At 49.9% G+C, this 19,167-nt stretch overlaps 1 protein-coding gene across 3 annotated transcripts in view; it reads left to right on the forward strand.

Moving 5' to 3' along the window:
- Positions 1 to 279: 279 nt before the first annotated feature.
- LOC117153291 (protein bric-a-brac 2) overlaps positions 280 to 19,167 on the forward strand; it is a 167,993-nt gene continuing 149,105 nt past the window's right edge. For 2 of the 3 annotated variants that reach the window (XM_033327194.2, XM_076617732.1), the window contains exon 1: positions 280 to 1,380. In XM_033327194.2, coding sequence (XP_033183085.1) covers positions 406 to 1,380 — 975 coding nt within the window. In that variant the 5' untranslated portion in view covers positions 280 to 405. The remainder of the gene's footprint in view (positions 1,381 to 19,167) is intronic. The other variant, XM_033327193.2, reaches the window with a different exon arrangement.

Genomic DNA, 19,167 nt, shown 5'->3' on the forward strand with positions numbered 1-19,167 from the left:
GTTCCAGATGCGGTCTAGCTGTTGATTCGTTCGCGACCACCGATCGGTAAAAGCATCGACGAACAGAGTTTCGTTGATCGAAAAACGGAGGAAAGAGACGCGAAGGGCGTAGAGGAGCGCGCCGAAAGTTGCGAAGAGGAGGCGGAGGAGGAGGAGGAGGAGGAGGAGGAGGAAGAAGAAGAGGAGACGGAGAAGGAAGCGACAGTGGCGAAGAAAGAAGAGGTGGAGAAGAACGAGCACGAGAGCGAGAACGAAGAGGAGGAGGTGGAGGAGGTGGAGGAGGTGGCGGTGGTGGAGGACGCGGTGCAGGCGGAGGAGAAAAAGGTGGAGAAAGGGGAGGAGGAGAGGAACGGAAACGGAAGAGGAAACGATCGAGACGCTACGACCAGATCCTTCGTGGAAAACATGACACAGCAAAGCGGCGCTGGGTCGCCCCAGCAATTTTGCCTCAGGTGGAACAATTACCAGACGAATCTGACCAACGTGTTCGATCAGCTGCTACAGAGCGAGAGCTTCGTGGACGTGACGTTGGCCTGCGACGGACACAGCGTGAAAGCTCACAAGATGGTGCTATCCGCCTGCAGCCCGTACTTTCAGGCGCTTTTCTTCGACAATCCTTGCCAGCATCCTATCGTCATCATGAAGGACATCAAATGGCCGGAACTGAAGGCCGCCGTAGAGTTCATGTACAAAGGAGAGATAAACGTGTCGCAGGAGCAAATCGGGCCGCTGTTGAAGGTCGCGGAGAGTCTCAAGATCCGCGGCCTGGCCGACGTAAACAACGAGCAAGAGCTGACGTCGAGATCGAGCTTGGAGGAAGCGGCGAACGCGGCAGCGATGCACAGAAAGAAACGACGTCGAACGTCGGACGAGAGATCGCCGCCGCCGGCCTGCAGCCCAGACCGGGTCGCCTCCGGAAGCATCCCCGATGATCAAGATCCGAGCCAAGGCGGCGGAGGCGTGATCGTACCACCTGACATTCACGGCATGTTGCCCAGCAGCTCGACTCCGCGATCCCTCGGATCTCCCGGAACTCCCAACGTCTCTGTCACGCCGCAGATCAACCTCCAGGAACTTCCGGTATCGCTGCCCCTGCCGCCACCGCCACCGCCGCCCCCTCAGCCCGGCCAGCAGAGCTCGCACTCGATATCCGCACACCACGTGCCTGGCCACGTGACTTCCGGTCCCCACGCCTCCGTCAACCACCTGACCGTACACGGCCAACAGCTCTCCGTTCAGCAGCAACAACAACAACAGCAACAACAGCAGCAGCAACAGCAGCAGCAACACCATCAGCAAGGCGCTGCCGGTCAACCGACTCCCGGGGACGATCTCGAGATAAAGCCTGGCATCGCCGAGATGATTCGCGAGGAGGAAAGGGTGAGTGAGCACGATTTTTCCGCTATTTTTCCTTTCCTACTATTTCCTCGTCTTTCGCGACGCAACGCTTCCACGGTCGTCGACACGACACGACGTTCCACTATCGTAGACACCGTGTCGTTCACGACGATCGTTTACGTTCGCGTACGCAGCCGAATCGCGTCGAACGCGAGCGCGCGAAAACTCGACGCACACGAGCGTCCACAACGGGCATTTTATCGAGCGCGATCGAACCGTTTTATCGACGCCCGATCGGGACGTTGCAGGGAACGCGCGACGTTCCGCGCGAATCTTCGAAACGAGGGTTGACAGAGGAGGGGGGCCAGGGAAAAAATCGATGGGACGTGAAAGCGTTTTTGAAAGTTGTTAATTAGGTTTTGCCACGTTAACGAGATTCGCGGCGGTCGCCGCTTTAGCGGCGAAGTTTCCTCACTGTCGGCACGCGTGGCAGCCTGCATTCCAGCGAATTCGCGAGAAACGACTTTGGAAAAACGACAGTCGACGAGTTTGCCGACTGGACAAAGTCCCGAGGAAAAGGCGTCCTGTTTATAATTGGAGGATGCTGGTCCGCAGAGTTTCGACAGACCAACAGCTACACAGCGAAGAATCGCGCAGGTTAGGGTCGACGAAGCTGCCAATTACGAACGGCCGAATGTTTTTACCGGAAACGTCGTCTAACGGGAAGACCGAGCCTTTGCCGGAGAGGTCCAATTACCCGGCGATCGGCTTCGACAGTGTGCACTAATTGAGAGTATCAATGAACGTCAATGAGCATAGTCAATATTTGGACGCGGAGCATTCGACCGTTTTGTAACGTTCTTTTTGTTAAAACGAATGACAAATATTGACTACGCGCTCGTTCGCGCATACGTGACACACACCGGGTATCGACTGTTCTCGTTAATTACATCGGGACGACGGTGTCTCCTGCATTATTTATCGTTCGCCACCGGCGCAAGTTATTAAACGAACAGCTAGTGGCCGCGCTTCGTTTCGCCACTCGTCCGTGTCGTCTACCCTGCCACGCGCTTCCAACGTTCAGGTCCGCGTTCCACCACCTTTCGCAAACTTCCACGATCGTGAAATCGCTCGTCTTCATCGATCTTTGCCATCCATCCGACCTCAACCTCCTATCGATGTAACGTGTTAACGCGTTGACTGCCACGACACTCGTGTTCGGGTGACGGCAAAGTTTCCGGTAGGATCGTATTCGGGTGGCGCTTATTTGACTATTTGCGGAGGATCGTCGTAGGTGTTTGATAAGATATTCCAGAGAAAATAACGAAGCTATCGAATTGTTACGAAAGTAATACGAAAATGGTTTATTGAAGAAATTATTTAGAATGTAAAACTTTAAAGCATTCTATACATAGGTGAGGTTGGTCGAGACAATTTGGACAATAAGTTGTTGTTTTCTTTAAATTCTCTCGTGTCTTTGTTCCGTCCATTCGACGTCTTTTATTTGCATAACGTAATTTGCACGCGCGTCTAATGCTTCTTCCGGAATCATTTTTCCCAACGACGATACTGTGCTGACCGCGTGGAAGACAAGGATTTTTTGTATTCTCAGACAACCCTAATAATTTTGCAGCTAACGATTCTCTAAATATTCTAATATTTATATCCTTCCTCGTTGCAATTTTGTAACCCGTCGAAGCGTTTACAACAGAAATTGCCAGAAGGAGTCGAATGCCAAGTTTTCCGTACCATTTGATTCCTTCTCTAATTGTGGTGGCATAAGAAACCATTTGGTCGGAATAATCTATACCACACTTTCCTTCGTTATATTCAACAACAGCTAGTGGTTTTAACGTTGCAAATGTCTGTTGGCTTGGAGAAACAGCACGAATGCTACGATTTTTTTCTACTTGGTACCACGATGGCAGCCTGTTTTGTCGATAAAATTCTCACATCCCGTGTATCTCTCCATTTGAGTACGACGATCCCGTTATCATCTTCTTCGGATACCATCTGCCCTTTACTTAGTTCGCAACGAAGAATATCTTTCGGGAGGAATTTTTGTTATTCCTAAGTGTTGCCACTACGTGCGTCTCGCGGTTTAGTCATAATATCGCTAATTCATAGCTCGTGTAAAAATGATCAGTGTATAATGTTCGTCCTTGGTAGAAAAGTTTCTCTGCAAGCTGTAGACGTACATCGTGTGCCAATGCTGTTTCTCTAACACCGTCAGCTGATCTACCAGAATAAATTTTCATTGCCCACGTATATGCCGTGTTTGAGCATAATTTGAATAATTTGATCGCGTATTTGTGTGCTTTGTTTGCTATATATTGTTCGAAGATGAGTCTTCCGCGCCATGGAATCAACGTTTCATCGATAACAACGGGTTCTCGAGGCGTGAATATTTTTTCATACTTCCTTTTCAGTCTGTCGAAAATTTTGATTACTAAAATATCCATGGGAGTAGCAATCAGAGAGCGCTTGGTACCGCGGCACGCGTGGCCCGAAGGAGATTTCGTCGAAAACACGCGTGGCAGTCAACGCGTTAAACAGATTTTTACCTCGTTCGACGACGAACAAATAAATCGGAATATCGTAAAAGCAGGTAGTTACAATCGATAGTGTGCGAAAGCCGTAAGAAGCAACGATTTGTCGATCGATTGGCGAGAAAATACAGACGGATCGATGATAGAGAGAAGGAAAAAAAATGGTCGGTAAATTTCGACGGAGATTCGTGGTTTGTCGAGCACAGCGGAAAATTGAGGCCGAGTATTATTTTTCTATCGTGGCTATACGTATATCGGTGTGGTGACGCAATCGGCTATGTATAATGGCTATAACATTCCGCGGAATTCCATTATGTTAACGCAACCACGTTCCAATTCTCCGGGCATGCCTGCTCGTATCGTAATACGCTAGTGTATCGCGACTGTTCCGCGATACCGGCGCGAAGCCTCTCCGATTAAAATGCCTAATTGATGCGGGTTCGCCTAATAGGAGATGCGTGCGTTTGCAACAAGAGCGCGCGGCCTGCGTGAAAATCCGTCCAAGGGTCGTTCACGACCGACCATGGAAAATTACACGCGATAAAACCAACACCTGCTTACCTTTTCCTCCAGTTCTCGTACGTACGAACGATCTGTGTGGTTGTGTATGGGCGAGCGCGCGCGTGTCTGCACTTGCCTTGCCAACCAACGATGTATATAACATGGTGAAAAATACTCCCTGGCGAGAAGCGCGCCACTCAAGGATGGATTATTAAAGATTTAGTCGCCGCAAAGGATCGTTCTCAGCGTTGCAGCTGGATTTCCTTCGGATTAAGAGCTTTAATGAAACGAAATTTAAATATAAATTGTCTTTTAACTCTGGCCGATCGGTTGGAAATTCGCCGGCGGCAGCGTGCGCGTACCGCACCGCGATACGAGGCAATCCGATCTTTCGTTGGAATTTCGCTGGGCGATCGTCCGACCCGAGTTATCGCTTACCGCGGCAAGAAGCACGGAACGCGTGGCAACGGACGGCAGAAACGCGTACACGACGTGGAAAAGCAGCAAACTACGATCACGCGGTCGGTGAAGGCTGAAAAGTCGGGCTGGAAAAAATTTAATCTTTGCTCGCGTTATCCTTTTTGGCAATAACCGCTTCGCCCCTCCTCTTTCTCTTCGCGTCGTCCGTTGTACGCGGTTCGTAAGAGCGAGTTAGAGCGATCGCTGTCGCGTCGAGAGACGGAGAGACGCACGGACGGATAGGCGAAGAGAACGACGGAAAGAGAGGACGAGGGAGAAGATGGGTGGGGAAAAAAAGTGGCAGAACGGTAAATCGTGAATCGTGAATCGTGTAGTAACCGGGCAAGCGCCATTCATCCTGATACGCAACGGATGCGACTACATATTTCCTTCGTTCCGTTTAAATTAGTGTTTTTGCCGTACGGTCTTGATTGTGTTTTCGCGGGCGTGCGGCGCGCGCTGCGACAACGTCCGCGTCTACCTTCGCAGCGGACACCGTCTACGCGCGTACACGTGTACGCACGCGTATCGATTCCGCGTTGATGAACGCGTAACGGCCTAGCTAAGCGATATATCAGGAGCGTCATTTCGACGGGCAGAGAGTGGCGCGCGATACGAGCCGCGGCAAAATTGAAAAGTTTGATGTATTAAAATGCGACCCCTTCTTCGAAACGTGGAGAAAAAAAGCCGCACCATCCCCGACGCGCGTTCACCGTCTGCGCTCTCGCCTACTCGATTACGCCGCCCGTCAAAAAGTGATCGAGAGTTTTCGTCTATCGCCGCTTTCATCTTAAGTCGCCCCTTTCGCTGTCCGTCCAATTCCAAACCCGACGCGCGTCCTGTCGCATAACCGTCCGTAAAATCGAACACGCGTCGTACGAAACTGACGTTCAGGTACTTTGGTTCGCCTTTTCTCGATACCTGCGCGCCAACTTCTCCGCGATACGGAAATTCCACGATGGTCCTGTCCTCGCTAGCTTCTGGCGATGGCGGTTGGCAAAGCGGCAACGATGAACCTGAAGAAATTGGTAGGTACCTTGGTGCGTGACCAACGGTTATAATTTCGTCGTGCGATCTCGACGAAAGGAAGAAAGAGGCGAGGCCGATGAAGGGAAACCGGGACGCAGTCGAACAGACTGCAAACTCGGACGAGTTGAAACGGACAGAGTGGAAGCGTAGTAGCCGACTCGACTCGTTGTCGGTTCTGTGTTACGTAGCATCCATCCGCACACACTGTTTTATAATAAGGGACGGCATAATGCTATGTGTTTGAAATATTTCAAAAATTGCCTTCCTAGGAAACTCTCGGTATAATGGCAATACTTGGAACGTAATCTCAGGCTAACCGAACCGCATACACTTAACTTTGCCTCTTCCCGTCCTTTCCCGTTGCTATTTCGTCCCCTCGTTGCTGCCTTCTCGCTTAGCTTCGTTGCTCGGTCGATCGGTTTCCCCTCTCGTTTCGTTCCCTTACGTTTCGCCAAATCGGCGACGTCGTCCGAAACCGTTGAGTTTCCGCGAATTTTCCACGTGTTCGTCGGCGACGCGTGTCTTCAACAGGAGGAAAAAATTGGCGATGTTTTTGAGAAACATTGGCTTGGCAACTAAGTGATTGCGGATTTTGTCATTAGGCGATACTGACAAAACCCGCATTCGCTTAGTCGCCGACTCGATAGATCGCCAGATTACAATCCGGGGTCTTGTTTAATTCACCGAATTAACCTAATTTACTTGCTGAAAGATGGGTGCTTCGATAGGACAATTAAAGCGAGATTAAGCGAGAAGCAAAATACGGACGTAAAGTAACGTCGAAACGCGTAATCGCCAGCGACTATGCGCGAAAAACCGAGGTGAAAGATTGAGCCGCGACGCCTGTCCGTGGCCGCCAACCGCAAGCTGCAAATTCTCCTAAGGAGTCTCGCGTAATAACAAGGTGGAACGTTAGACACGGCGCAAGAACGAATGGTTTATCTGGACGCAAAACTCGTCGGAAGAACCTTGCCGCGTACGGACGTCTTCCTACTGGAAACGTGGCGCGACGTTGCAGCGACGCGCGACCACCGAATCGCGACGTCTGACGATTCGAAGGATTGGCGATTCCGAGGCGAAAGCAATTCGTCGGAAAACGGAAAGGGGAGCAGCTTTGCGGTTGTTAGCCAGCGGCGATAAGCGTCGGAGGAAAGGGTGAGCAAGTAGACCGGGTCCGAATGGGCGGAGGGGCTGAAAGGGAGGGTAGAAACGAACGTTTCCATTTTGAAAATGCGACGCAGGATGGATCTGGTGGCGCTATGTACGGCAGGCGACAGCTCCGACGAAGCCGCGGTAAATCAGAAATTATCTTGCGTCGCGTCCGAGTTGCGCGCTGCCTTTTCCCATCGAAACGCGCATAAATATACGAAGCGGCGGGCGACGAGGAAACACTGGAAACAGAGGAGAACCAGTGCGAGAAAGAGAGAGAGAGGGAAAGGGATGGTGGCGTCCCGCGCATCGTGCATCGTGCATCGTGGTTCACCGTGCATCGCGCGTCGGGCATCAGCGACGTACGCTGCGATGTATACCGCGCACCGTGCACCGTGCACCGCCCTATGCCCCGTACGATATTCGTATCGTCCACTATACATCGTACGCGATACACGATACACGACGCACGATGCACGGTGCACGATACACGATACACGACACACGATACAGCCGCAACGCGGTCCGACCGAAGCAGCGTCGACTGCGACGGAGGCGCGCGTCCCTAGCCGACGCGAGTGCGTGTGTGTTGAGCGGCATGCGCGCGCGAATCTCCGCTCCGGCCCGCAGATATATTAATACGTAGACTGTACGTCGCGGTACGCGTGACTTGATGGACGGATGACCGGACCATTCCGCAGATTGCTTCGCTCCCGATTCCGACCGGAAGCAGATTTATAACCTCTCGTCGTTATCTGCCGCGCAACGCCACTCGGGCCCGGACATTCCGGCTCCTCCGCTTCCGCTCGATCATCGATCGATCGTGTCTCGTCTTTGCGAGACTCCTTTTTTCTTGCATTTTTTACTCGCCGGCCCGTGGCAAACGTTTTTCGATGCATTCGACACCAACTAGGGTGGGTCGACGGTAGCGCAGTGGTTAGCGCCTTAGGTTACGAACGAACGGGACCCGAGTTCAAATCCCGACGACTGTAGTTTCGATTTTTCTTTCCACGGCATCTAATTAGAAAGAAAAGCAGCGGTTCCTCCCAGCGTTATCTACATCAGCAAGTAGCACTATCACCACAATTACTACAACTAACACTGCTACACCTCGCTTTTAAGTTTTACTCGGCGGCGAATCGAAAGGAGGGAAACGGCGGGGCAAGACAGGCGCGCGCGGATACGCAGAGGGGAAACTCGTGGCGTCTCGCGAAAGAACGGAAACGGTGGTGGACGAGGGCGAGAGAGAAGAGAGAGAGAGAGAGAGAGGAGAGAGTGGGTCTTTCGATTTGAATCGAATCGTGGAAATCCAGCCTCCCTCGTTTCGGCCGGTACAACATCCCTGAAACGCGACGCGGGCGTCGCGATAAATTAGATTTAATGACTGTCGCAAAAAAGCGCGATATGAAAGTCGAACGCGCGGGACGAACCGATAGAATTAAATTCTAGGATATTCGATTACATTCCCTCTCCCCCCTCCCTCTGTCTCTCTCTCTCTCTCTGTCTCTCCTCGCCTGTTTCTGTTCGTCCTGCTCTCTTCGCGTCCCGTTCGTCCTATCCTCCTCTCTAGCCAATAAAACGATCGCTGTTCGTTGCTGCACATCCGAGTTTTCAGCGGCGTCGACGTGCAACCGAAAAAAACCCTCGATCGCGTATAATAGGCACGCGCGACCTATAGAAATAAGACACGCGGCGATGACGCCCGTTTAATTCTGACACGAAAGCCGAGCGACGTTTCGTCGAGTTTTCCTCCCTCTTCTGCCGGCGTCGCGCATCCTACCGCTTGTTTTACGCTTCAATGCCTCGAACGTTGAATCGCCGAGCAGCGTTTAAATCCGCTCCCTCGAAACTCGCTACGCTTACGCGTCGATTCCACCACCGGTGTTACTCGGATTGCCGCAGCCTACGCTTTCTCTTCTTTTCTTTCCTTTCCCTTTGTCGTCCCGTCATATTTTGTTTCTTGTATTTTCGCCTGCTGTTGTCTTTATCTTCTTCGTTCGTCCTTTCGAATCTAACGCAGAACCAACGACAGGCTGGAAAATTCGGCTAAACACCGACGTATTCCGCTTGCCAACGTACGTTTATACGAAGCAACAGCCAGCGACGTTCGATCGTGCTTTTGCTCTTGCGAATCGATCAAAGGAGTTTGGAGAAACGCGCGTGAATCTCTTACGCGCGTATATTTGTACATATTACATAGGAGCTGGCTGAGTCACGCGCTCAAATTTGTTTGTCGGAACGGCGTGGCGAGTCGGTTAATGCCGAGCGTTACACTAATAGGAGGTAGAATATAATCTCATTTACGTCGATGACTCACGTCGCGATACTTGCAGCGAATATGATTCATTCGATCCGATTTGTACGATCGCCGCTCCCTCGTTGCTCCAACGCAACTCCGGTTCCATGCGAAAGATATTTAGGCAGATTGGCTGTACAGGTCGTTCACCGATTTTCTCAAATAACCGTGAATTTCCTTGAAAGGATGATCCGTAAGAGATTAACACTGGAATTACCGATAGTTAACACGCAGCTATTTCTACCGAAAGCAGTCAAAATGGTCTTTAGAAACTAATAGAATATTTGTATATTTATTGATTTATTTCGTAGCACATTTTTCGTGTTTTAATCCAGCTGGCACCATCATCCTTAAACGAGGCTTCACACGTTTACAAAATTGTGGGACCAGTCGTTTTGACTGCTATGGTATTTCTAGCGTTAGCGATCTAGCGATCGATCGGGAATTTTCCTGACAACTGATATCGTCATATTAAATGATACGCAATAAAAATTGTAAAAACGCGTGGGAAGTTGTACAAAACGAGGAAACTGGTTAATTGGGGTTCGTTAAACAGATTGCAGAACCCTTTTACACTTCGACGAATACCAATCATTTTGACTGGTATTGGTATAAGTAGCTTCGATACAAAATTATTTTCAGTTTGAATACATAAAAAGCAAAATAAAATTCATCATACTATTCTTTTAGTTATCGTTGCGAAAGTAAAAAAAAATATAACATGAAGTAGGAATTTTAAAATAAAATTGTAAAGGCAGTCAATTTGACCGATGTGGTATTTCTAGCGTTAGCATCGAGCGATCTAGCGATCGATCGGGAATTTTCCTGACAACTGATATCGTCATATTAAATGATACACAATAAAAATTGTAAAAACTCGTGGGAAGTTGTACAAAACGAGGAAACTGGTTAATTGGGGTTCGTTAAACAGATTGCAGAACCCTTTTACACTTCGACGAATACCAATCATTTTGACTGAGATTGGTATAAGTAGCTTCGATACAAAATTATTTTCAGTTTGAATACATAGAAAGCAAAATAAAATTCATCATACTATTCTTTTAGTTATCGTTGCGAAAGTAAAAAAAAATATAACATGAAGTAGGAATTTTCAATTAAAATTGTAAAGGCAGTCAATTTGACCGGTGTGGTATTTCTAGCGCTAACATCGAGTGATATAGCGATCGATCGGGAATTTTCCTGATAACTACTATCATCATATTAAATGATACGCAATAAAAATTGTAAAAACGCGTGGGAAGTTGTACAAAACGAGGAAACTGGTTAATTGGGGTTCGTTAAACAGATTGCAGAACCCTTTTACACTTCGACGAATACCAATCATTTTGACTGAGATTGGTATAAGTAGCTTCGATACAAAATTATTTTCAGTTTGAATACATAGAAAGCAAAATAAAATTCATCATACTATTCTTTTAGTTATCGTTGCGAAAGTAAAAAAAAATATAACATGAAGTAGGAATTTTAAAATAAAATTGTAAAGGCAGTCAATTTGACCGATGTGGTATTTCTAGCGTTAGCATCGAGCGATCTAGCGATCGATCGGGAATTTTCCTGACAACTGATATCGTCATATTAAATGATACGCAATAAAAATTGTAAAAACGCGTGGGAAGTTGTACAAAACGAGGAAACTGGTTAATTGGGGTTCGTTAAACGGATTGCAGGACCCTTTCACACCTCGACGAATACCAGTCATTTCGGTATAAGTAGCCTCGATACAAAATTATTTTCCGTTTGAATACATAGAAAACAAAATAAAATTCATCATATTATTTTTTTAGTAATCGTAATCGCGAAAGTCGTTACATCATTGCGGAAAAAAATATAGCACGAAGTAGGAATATTATAATAAAATTGTGAAACCGGTGAATTTGACTGGTGTGGTAATTTTACTGTTAAGCGGATACTCGTCGGTACGGGCGATCGATTTTCGAAAGTCGAGCGAATATAACGAAGGACATCGGGATGGTTAGAAGGAAGCGTTTAACAGCGGAGGAAGTTTCTTCGCGGAAGCTAGATTAGTCGAGTTGCAAGAAAATAGCGGGTCGAGATAAAAGCGAATCGGTCCCGAGAAACCCATTGTCTCGCACCTCGTTTCGTATTCCTATCCGGCCGTTAAAAATTCCGTGTTGCATTGTACCGTTGAGATTGCGTCTCGAAGGAGAAAACCGCGCGTCGATCGTCGACGTCCGTCGAGTAGTAGTCGGCCGACTCTTTCGAGTTTTCGCACCTGTCGCTCTGCCTTTCGACGATCGAAAATTTCGCGCCGTCTTGCAGGACGAAAGCGCGGAACCGGTGCAGCGTAAACGAAACCACGTAATGCTCCGTGTCTGTCGCGTATATCGGCTAGAACTGTAGAGATGGCGGCCCATTGTCTGGACTACAAATTAATCCGGCGATCGATACGTAGCAACGTCTTGGCCGGGTACACGCGGTGTGCTGACTCGCGGAAACAAAGTCGATAGAATGGCCGTGCAGTGCTGTGCTATGGTATGCGGCGTGACGTGACACGACGCGCTATGTTGCGCGATACAACGAGCTGCGGAATCGGTTGGCCGCGAGCAAACCTACGCTCGATCGAAGACGAAAGTCGATCGGGCCGCTTCACCGAACGTGTCCCGTCGACCACTTTCGTCGTCGTTTCTTGCACGCTCCTCGTGGTTCCTTGCACCTTCAACGCCGATGGAAACGCGGTACGGCAAGGTCGAACTGGAAATTCTCTGGAGACGCGATCGGACCGACGCGCGTCGACCTCGTCCTATCCTTCCCCCACCAACTGACTTTCCACGAGAGCCGGTAACGCGTTAGAATATTCAGCTAGAAAATAAAAAAAAAAAAAAAAGGTTCCCGGACGATGGAGGGTATTGCATTAACCAAGATTGCTGACGATAAAATGAAAATAATGCGGAATGACGTGCGCGCTGGCGAGGGAGGATGAGAGCGGGCCGAGCCGAGGCTGAACGAGGGGGTGGAAAACGGATAAAGATAAAGTACGAGGCAAAGTAGGTTCGCGAGAGTGTGCCGGCTAGAGAGCCAGGATCATCGGGGTAGGAAAGAGAAGGAAAGCAGGGTAAGAAGGGGTGAAGGAAGTAGGCGCGCGAAGAGTCGGCGGTGAAGGAGGGACGACCCGACTGCCACGCTGTTAGCTTGCAGCGTAGTGGTAGAAGTGCAGTAGCTGGGGCGCGAGAAAGAGACGACGTCGGAGGATGAGACGTTGGGTGAGAAGCGAGAGCGCGAGGATAGCAGCGGGGCTAGACGAGGCGACTGCAAGGAAGCCGCGAGTGCGAGAGCGAGAGACGATGAAGGAGGGCCGGAGTAGCGGAAAGGCGTCAGAAGATACTGATAATTGCGTGAAAACTTGTTTCGCGCGAACAAACGTTTCGGAAAACGCGTTTTCGATCGCTGCGAGCAAAGTCGTCGTCGCTTTATTCATTGTCAAAACGCGTTTCGATTTGGCGGCAGAGATCGTTTGTCCTCGACGAATGCTCGAAGCGAGTCTGTCTGTTACGTTCACGCGAGACCTCGAACGAAAAGGAAAGGGACACGTAGGTGGTTGATAGAGACGCTGGCGAAGGTGAGAGCTGATCGTAGACAGGAACTGGGAAAAGTAGACGAAGAGAGAGAGCGAGAAGAAGCGACAGAGACCCCGGGGGTGGCGGATGAGGCAGCGGCGATGACGATGCAGCAGGAGGTTGATGTATTCGGTCGTGGAGCATAAAGCGGCGCTGTGCGGCGTTCGCCACGTAGCGCGTAAAACGTGCAAGTACACGTGTAAAACCCACGTACGTACACGGTTGACACGGTCGCGTGGCACACGAGCTTCTTACCAACGGCAGGTAAAGTACTCGCGAGTCTCTGCCGGGAGAAGTTTCATCTCGCGGATCAATCCGTTTGCCGCGTTCCCACTGCCGGACGAAAGTGTGCTGGCGGCAGAGGAAATTTTTAATATCGCGACCGGACGACGATTAACGAGATTTGGCGTTGGAACGCGCGGCATGAGCAGTGGCAATGGTAATTTAGAAGTTTAATATCGGTGGCATGATTTCTCACCGGCTGATCGATAATCATCGGCTGCGCATCTTTTGTTTCGCGCGGACGGCGACAGCAGCCTGGAGGAACGCGGTCCAGTCCCTCGTTGGTTGGCAAATCGTCCGCGCGCTAGGGAACCGAACGGAATGGTTTCGAGCGGCCAACGAACGCCCACGCGAATTCGGTCCACGAACGGCGCACCGCCGGCTGCACGACGGGTGGCCAATCGGTGAAAAAAACCGGGACTAAAAACAGAGGGCCTCGTACACAGGGGTGGTTCCATAATCCTGCGCCCTGCGACGCGGAGGTGGGGTAAATGCGCGGGTGCGACAGCGCGAATTCCTGCCGCCCCACTCTCGATGCACCTGCACGTGCATCGCATCGACTGCACACACGACTCATTCATCGTCTCCTCCTCCTCCTGTTCCTCCTGCTCCTCCTTCTCCTCCGCCACTCCACCCCATTTTATTCCATCCCATTCCTCCGCCAATCCCACCCCCCCTCTCGCTCCTTCCGCCCCCCGTCCCTGCCCTCTTCTGCCCTGCCCTGCCCTGCGCTACCCGTCCCTCCTCCCCCCTCCGAATGCTTTCCACGGCTCGCCTTACGCCGTTTCGCCTTCTTCTAATCTTTCTTCTTCTTCTTCTTCTTCTTCTTCTTCTTCTTCTTCTTCTTCTTCTTCTTCACCTTCTTTCTTATTCTCGCGCTCCTCTCTCCGATATTCTCTCGCGACGTTGTTTCGCCGATCCGATTATACGTATACGACCGGTAGCTCTCAGAGTATCGCGTTTTGCCATTTGATCCCGTTACATGGCATTCGCCAAATGTTTAACGTTCGCCGATCCGTTTCCTCGGCTCCGATCGATCGGTCGATTTTTCAGCCCGGTCCAACGTTTCCTTTTGAACGGTCGGCATTTGCTTACGCTGAAAATTACGGCCCCTTTACGAAAGCAGCGGTAGAAAGGGTGTAATCGAATTGGAAATCTTTGCTGGTCGTTTGTTGGAAGCAGCGTGAGAAGCAGCGGCGATACAGGCGGAGCTTTAACCAAGAAAAAGGAGAATCGAGTTAGGAAAGTTGGGTTCCGTTAATTTGTAACAGTAGTGGCCATGGATCGTCGATTGCTCGACGACGCACGAGTTGCAGGGAAATCCGAAATTCCTAGCACGAACGGCCGATCCTCGCTGCATTAACGTTTCATCGCGCTCGGTACATACGCCAGGGTGGCACATCGATCGTTACAAAGTTCGGACTCGAGCGTCGAAGAGACGCGCTCTTACGCCAGAAAGAGAACACGTAGTACAAGAAGAAGAAGAAGAAGAAGAAGTAGAAGAAGAAGAAGAAGAAGGAAACGGAGAAGGTGGAAAAGAGATATGACGCGTCCGTGATAGAGGAACACCGACACCGTGTTAGACAGGGACGGTCCGGCGAATCGTCGCGTCGAGACGTACAGTGAAAGAACGAGAGAGAATGGGAGCGGTGAGTGGCACGGACCGGCTGGAGTGTAGAACGGGGGAGGACCGACGGCGACGCTGACGGAGACGGTGAAGACGAAACGAAGACGAAGATGGCGAAGCAAGGAGCGAGAAAGTTGGAAGAAGGTGTGCGAGGGATGGGCAAAGGGAGAGAACGGCAACGAGCAAAAAGAGAAGGCAATGAAAGACACAGAGAGAAAGAAAGACGCGTAGAGTGGGACGAGAGGAGAGTAAGTTGACTTTGCATTATTTAAACGGCGTCCTAGCACGGTAACACGTGTTCTTTTGAAGTCTCGCCCCCTTCAAATATTCAGACTGACGTCACCGCCGTCATATTCTTCGCTCGTGGAAACCCAGCAAAGCATATACGCTTGGAATACGCGCGTTCCTTCTATCGTCTTTTCGCCTTCTCTAGTTTGTCTCGCGTCTCTTCCTTCTCCCTTTCATCGCCTCTCTCTCTCTCTTTCTCTCTTTCTTCCTCTTTTTTTCAGTCGATCGCGCGCCATCCAGCCAGGCGCCTTCCGATCGTCCAGCTTTCGTCGTCGCTTTCGCCCTTCCGTCAGAGTCCTGGAAAGAGGCCGTGTTTCTCGCCATCCCATAGCGAAATACGGGTTTCCTCTATGTACGATTTTTCGTCTCTGCTTGGCGTTCGAAACCGATGCTTGTCGGGAGAATGGCGAACAAACGCCACTACTCGATCGTTTGCTCGTCGCCGGACCACCGGTTGCCGTTTCTCGGACTTGCCGACGCATTCCGGAAAAACTGAACGCGCCTTGGAAATAAATATTATTACCAGGCACGAACGATAAAAACGATATTGTTTCGCAGACCGAATTATCGCGCACCGGCGAAAGCGTTTTACGCGCGCTTTTATGCTCCGTTATTTTTTCCCCTCGGCCGAACGATCGTTCCGAGAATCGTTGACCGCTATGAAAATCGCTGCCTTCGTTCCGACAGTTTTTATTCGCGAATCTTCGTCGTCGTGCCTTCTCGCTCGTCGCTCCGAATTTTCCACCGTAAGACGCGATGAAATTCCTATCGAAATGTACGCGAAACGAAAGACGCGTGGCGCGGACGTTGACATCGGCGCAACTTGACGCAAGGTCCTGCCCTTGAAACTACGGTCGATTTCGAACGTTACGTCCGTTAGGACGCGCGGCGCTAGATTCACGCGACAGGGTTATCGCGCTCGGTTAACGAGCTCGTAATCGCCGTTCTTCCATCGTTTCGTCGATCATCGCTTCCGTCTTCCCCTCGTCTCCGCCATATCGAACAGTCGAACGTTCGCTTCTATCGCCGAAAAAGAAAGTAACATTGCCGAGGGAGTTACGGCCTGCGACTTAAGGAAACTTGGATTTTTTATTATTTCCCATCTTACGAACAAACATCGAGTTAAGCTAACGAACGTTCGCTGTAGCTAAATCGAAGAATGAAAGCGTTTGTCTGCCGCGCTGTTCCACGGAACAATAATAATCGGATGATTTCATGGCGCATTTCAGCACATGTTTGGCTAAGTATAGACTACGAGTAAAAAAGCTTTTTTTAAAACAGCTTCTCGCTGATCGTTTCGCTCAAACGAGATAGTTTGGTCGATCGTGAAACCGATAGCAGATAGGATAGTTGGTTGGCACTTTCGTTTTATCGTATTCGATTAGAAGGTGGAAAGCGCGAACGTCGGTGCGTAAACCGATCGGAAGAAAGGAAGTGCCGAACGTCGCAGCTTCAACTTACGTCATGTCCGTACGAAACACGCTGTTTATTATATAACACTGGAGAGCGTTCAACGAACCGCTGAATAGACCATTCAACGCGTTTCTAAGGGACCGTTAAGTTATTCCGCGGATATAATTGACGCCGAAGTCCGCGTGGGACTGTGGCTGCGCACGCTCTCGTAACAAACCGCTTGCAAAACATTTCGTTCAGCGTTTACACGCGTCCTCTGTCCTTGTCGCCTCGGTTTTCTTCTTCCTGCTTTCTTTTCCGTCGCGCCACCGTCCCTCGTTCTCTTTCTCGGCGTCGTTTCTTATTCCCTTCCGAGTTTGTTGCCGGCGCGGAGCAACGACTGAAGCGGCGGCTGAAGAAAAGGTACAGGGCAAAGCGGAAGGGAAAGCAGCGCAGGAGAAAGGAAGACGAAAGAGCGCGCGCTTACAGATGCGACGGTGGAAACTCGGCAAAGAGTGGAGAGTCGAACTAAAAAGAGGCAACTGGGCGATACTAGAGCGTAATTGAAACTTTGTTTCGCTCGCGACAATGCCGGAAATTGTTCCTACCAGCGATTCGACGAGGGCTCTCCCGTCTTGTTCTCGGATCGCTTACCGTCCGGCCGACCGTTTAAATCGGAGAAGAGCAAGTAACTCACGGCCCCGCGATTCCTACCTTTTTCTTCTTTTCCCCTCCCTCTTTGTTTTCCTTTTTCCACTTTTTACGCTTACCACCTGCGATTTCAAACGATTCTCGCCTTGCCGCGAGCTCTCATCGTCTCTGGATACTCCAGCGCCAAGAGTTTTTCTCTCTTTTCCTACGTTCCTTCTTGCTCCTCTTTTTCCATCTCTTCCTCGTTCTTCTATATCTTCCGTTTTTCATAATAACGCACGGTTCGGATATCCTGCAGCGGCGCGAATCCAACCGAATAAATTCCACTTCTCCCTCGGGAGGTTTCCTTTCGATGGTTCGAGACTGGGCGCGATTCCCTCGCGCCACGTGGCTTACGCACGATCGGCAAACAAGGGCTTGTTCCGTTTAGTCGTGGCAGATATGATATATGGGAAAGGCGAAGGCAACGTGGTGGGCCGCGTCGAGACGGGGTTGCAGCCACGGCCACGTTACAAAGGGTCGGGTGTTATCGGCGACGCGCGGCCACTCTCACCACTACGCGCGCCAACTTGTACAAACGCAACGACGTGTCATCTCGAGAGAGGGAAAGAGGCGAGCGAGAGAACGAGGCGGAGAAAGAAAGAAGAAGGGCAAAGTGGCGCTCTCGAGAAGCGCCTGTCTGCCGTAAAGAATGCAGCCAGCTCCTCGTTTGCTTAGCTCGCTAGAAACGGCCGGGACTGCGCTTTCAGGAGGAACAGCAAGCAGTGCGAGGCCGCTACCGCGTCAACGAATCGGCGCAGCCGGCCGAAAAACGCTCGGTTCCGGCGAAAACGCCGGCCATCTACCGTCTTCTTAGTCTCGTTTCGTCTTCCCTTAACACGTCGGTCGCCGCGTCACCCATATCTGTGTGACGGGTTTGCTTCCGTGGGATCCCTAATATGTGCGGCGCTTTTCCTGTTCCAGTTAATTTTGTATAAGATATACAAAACATAAAAATATTAAAAACACGTTGTACTGTCGAAGTGGTCACCACTTCTAAGAAAACTCTACATCTGGTCTTTTTAGTTTTCTCAAGCACCGAAGCCATCGACAGCGCGTAGACAAAAGACCGCGACGAAGTCAGACCATAAACAGTAGACAGGCGACGTTGGCTTCGGGGTTTTCAGTTGTTATACAGCTAGCGTGCGGATCTGGACCAGTTGAAATTGTATTCTTACTTATAATTACACTTCTATTTAAATATATTTTCTGCCTTACAATTTATCCAAGTGTTTTCTCTGTTCACACATCGAATAACCTCAACATTTACCATACTTTTTATTCATTTATATTCTGGATGAAATATTGCAGCATTCGTTAAAACATTCCAAACACGTTTCGAGTGATTTTGGACACTTCGAACAATATGTTTCGGTCTTTTTTACGTTTTTCTCGCCTCTTGGCGTGCGACAGTTTGCCTCTTCCTCTCGTAACATAGGGTGCACGTCCTTCTTATAGGCTTGTCCTGCTGATTCTTACGAATCTCCAGATGGCGGGACACCTTCTTCGTTTTCTTGCGATGGTTGTCGGGCGCGGTATTTTCTCACGACACATCCGACCATTCGCAAACGAGAATTTCCCGAAATTTTCTTATCCGTGTTTTTTTGCTTGTGGCTGTTTGCTGCACAATACGAGCAGTTGCTATAGTTGTTCCTAAAAGGAAATGTAGCGCTAATTTCGGATACCACTTGATGCTTTTCCGTATCGTAGTGGCACACGAGACCATCTGGTCGCTTGTGTCGATACCATTTTTTTCATTATGCTATACTACTCTCCTCACTATCAAATATATTTTCACGCTGTCTACTGAGCATTTGGAGGATGAAAAATCACCGATGTACGTCTCACAAGAAGTACGCTTCTCGACTAAATGAAAGATCTGGGATATCTGCCATGAGATCCCTCGGAATACGATCGGATTTGGCCCCCGCGGGAAACTTAGCCGAATTACGCTGCGCGACCAACGTGTTA

The sequence above is a fragment of the Bombus vancouverensis genome, chromosome 1 (assembly GCF_051014615.1).
Source record: "Bombus vancouverensis nearcticus chromosome 1, iyBomVanc1_principal, whole genome shotgun sequence".
Taxonomy (NCBI): domain Eukaryota; kingdom Metazoa; phylum Arthropoda; class Insecta; order Hymenoptera; family Apidae; genus Bombus; species Bombus vancouverensis.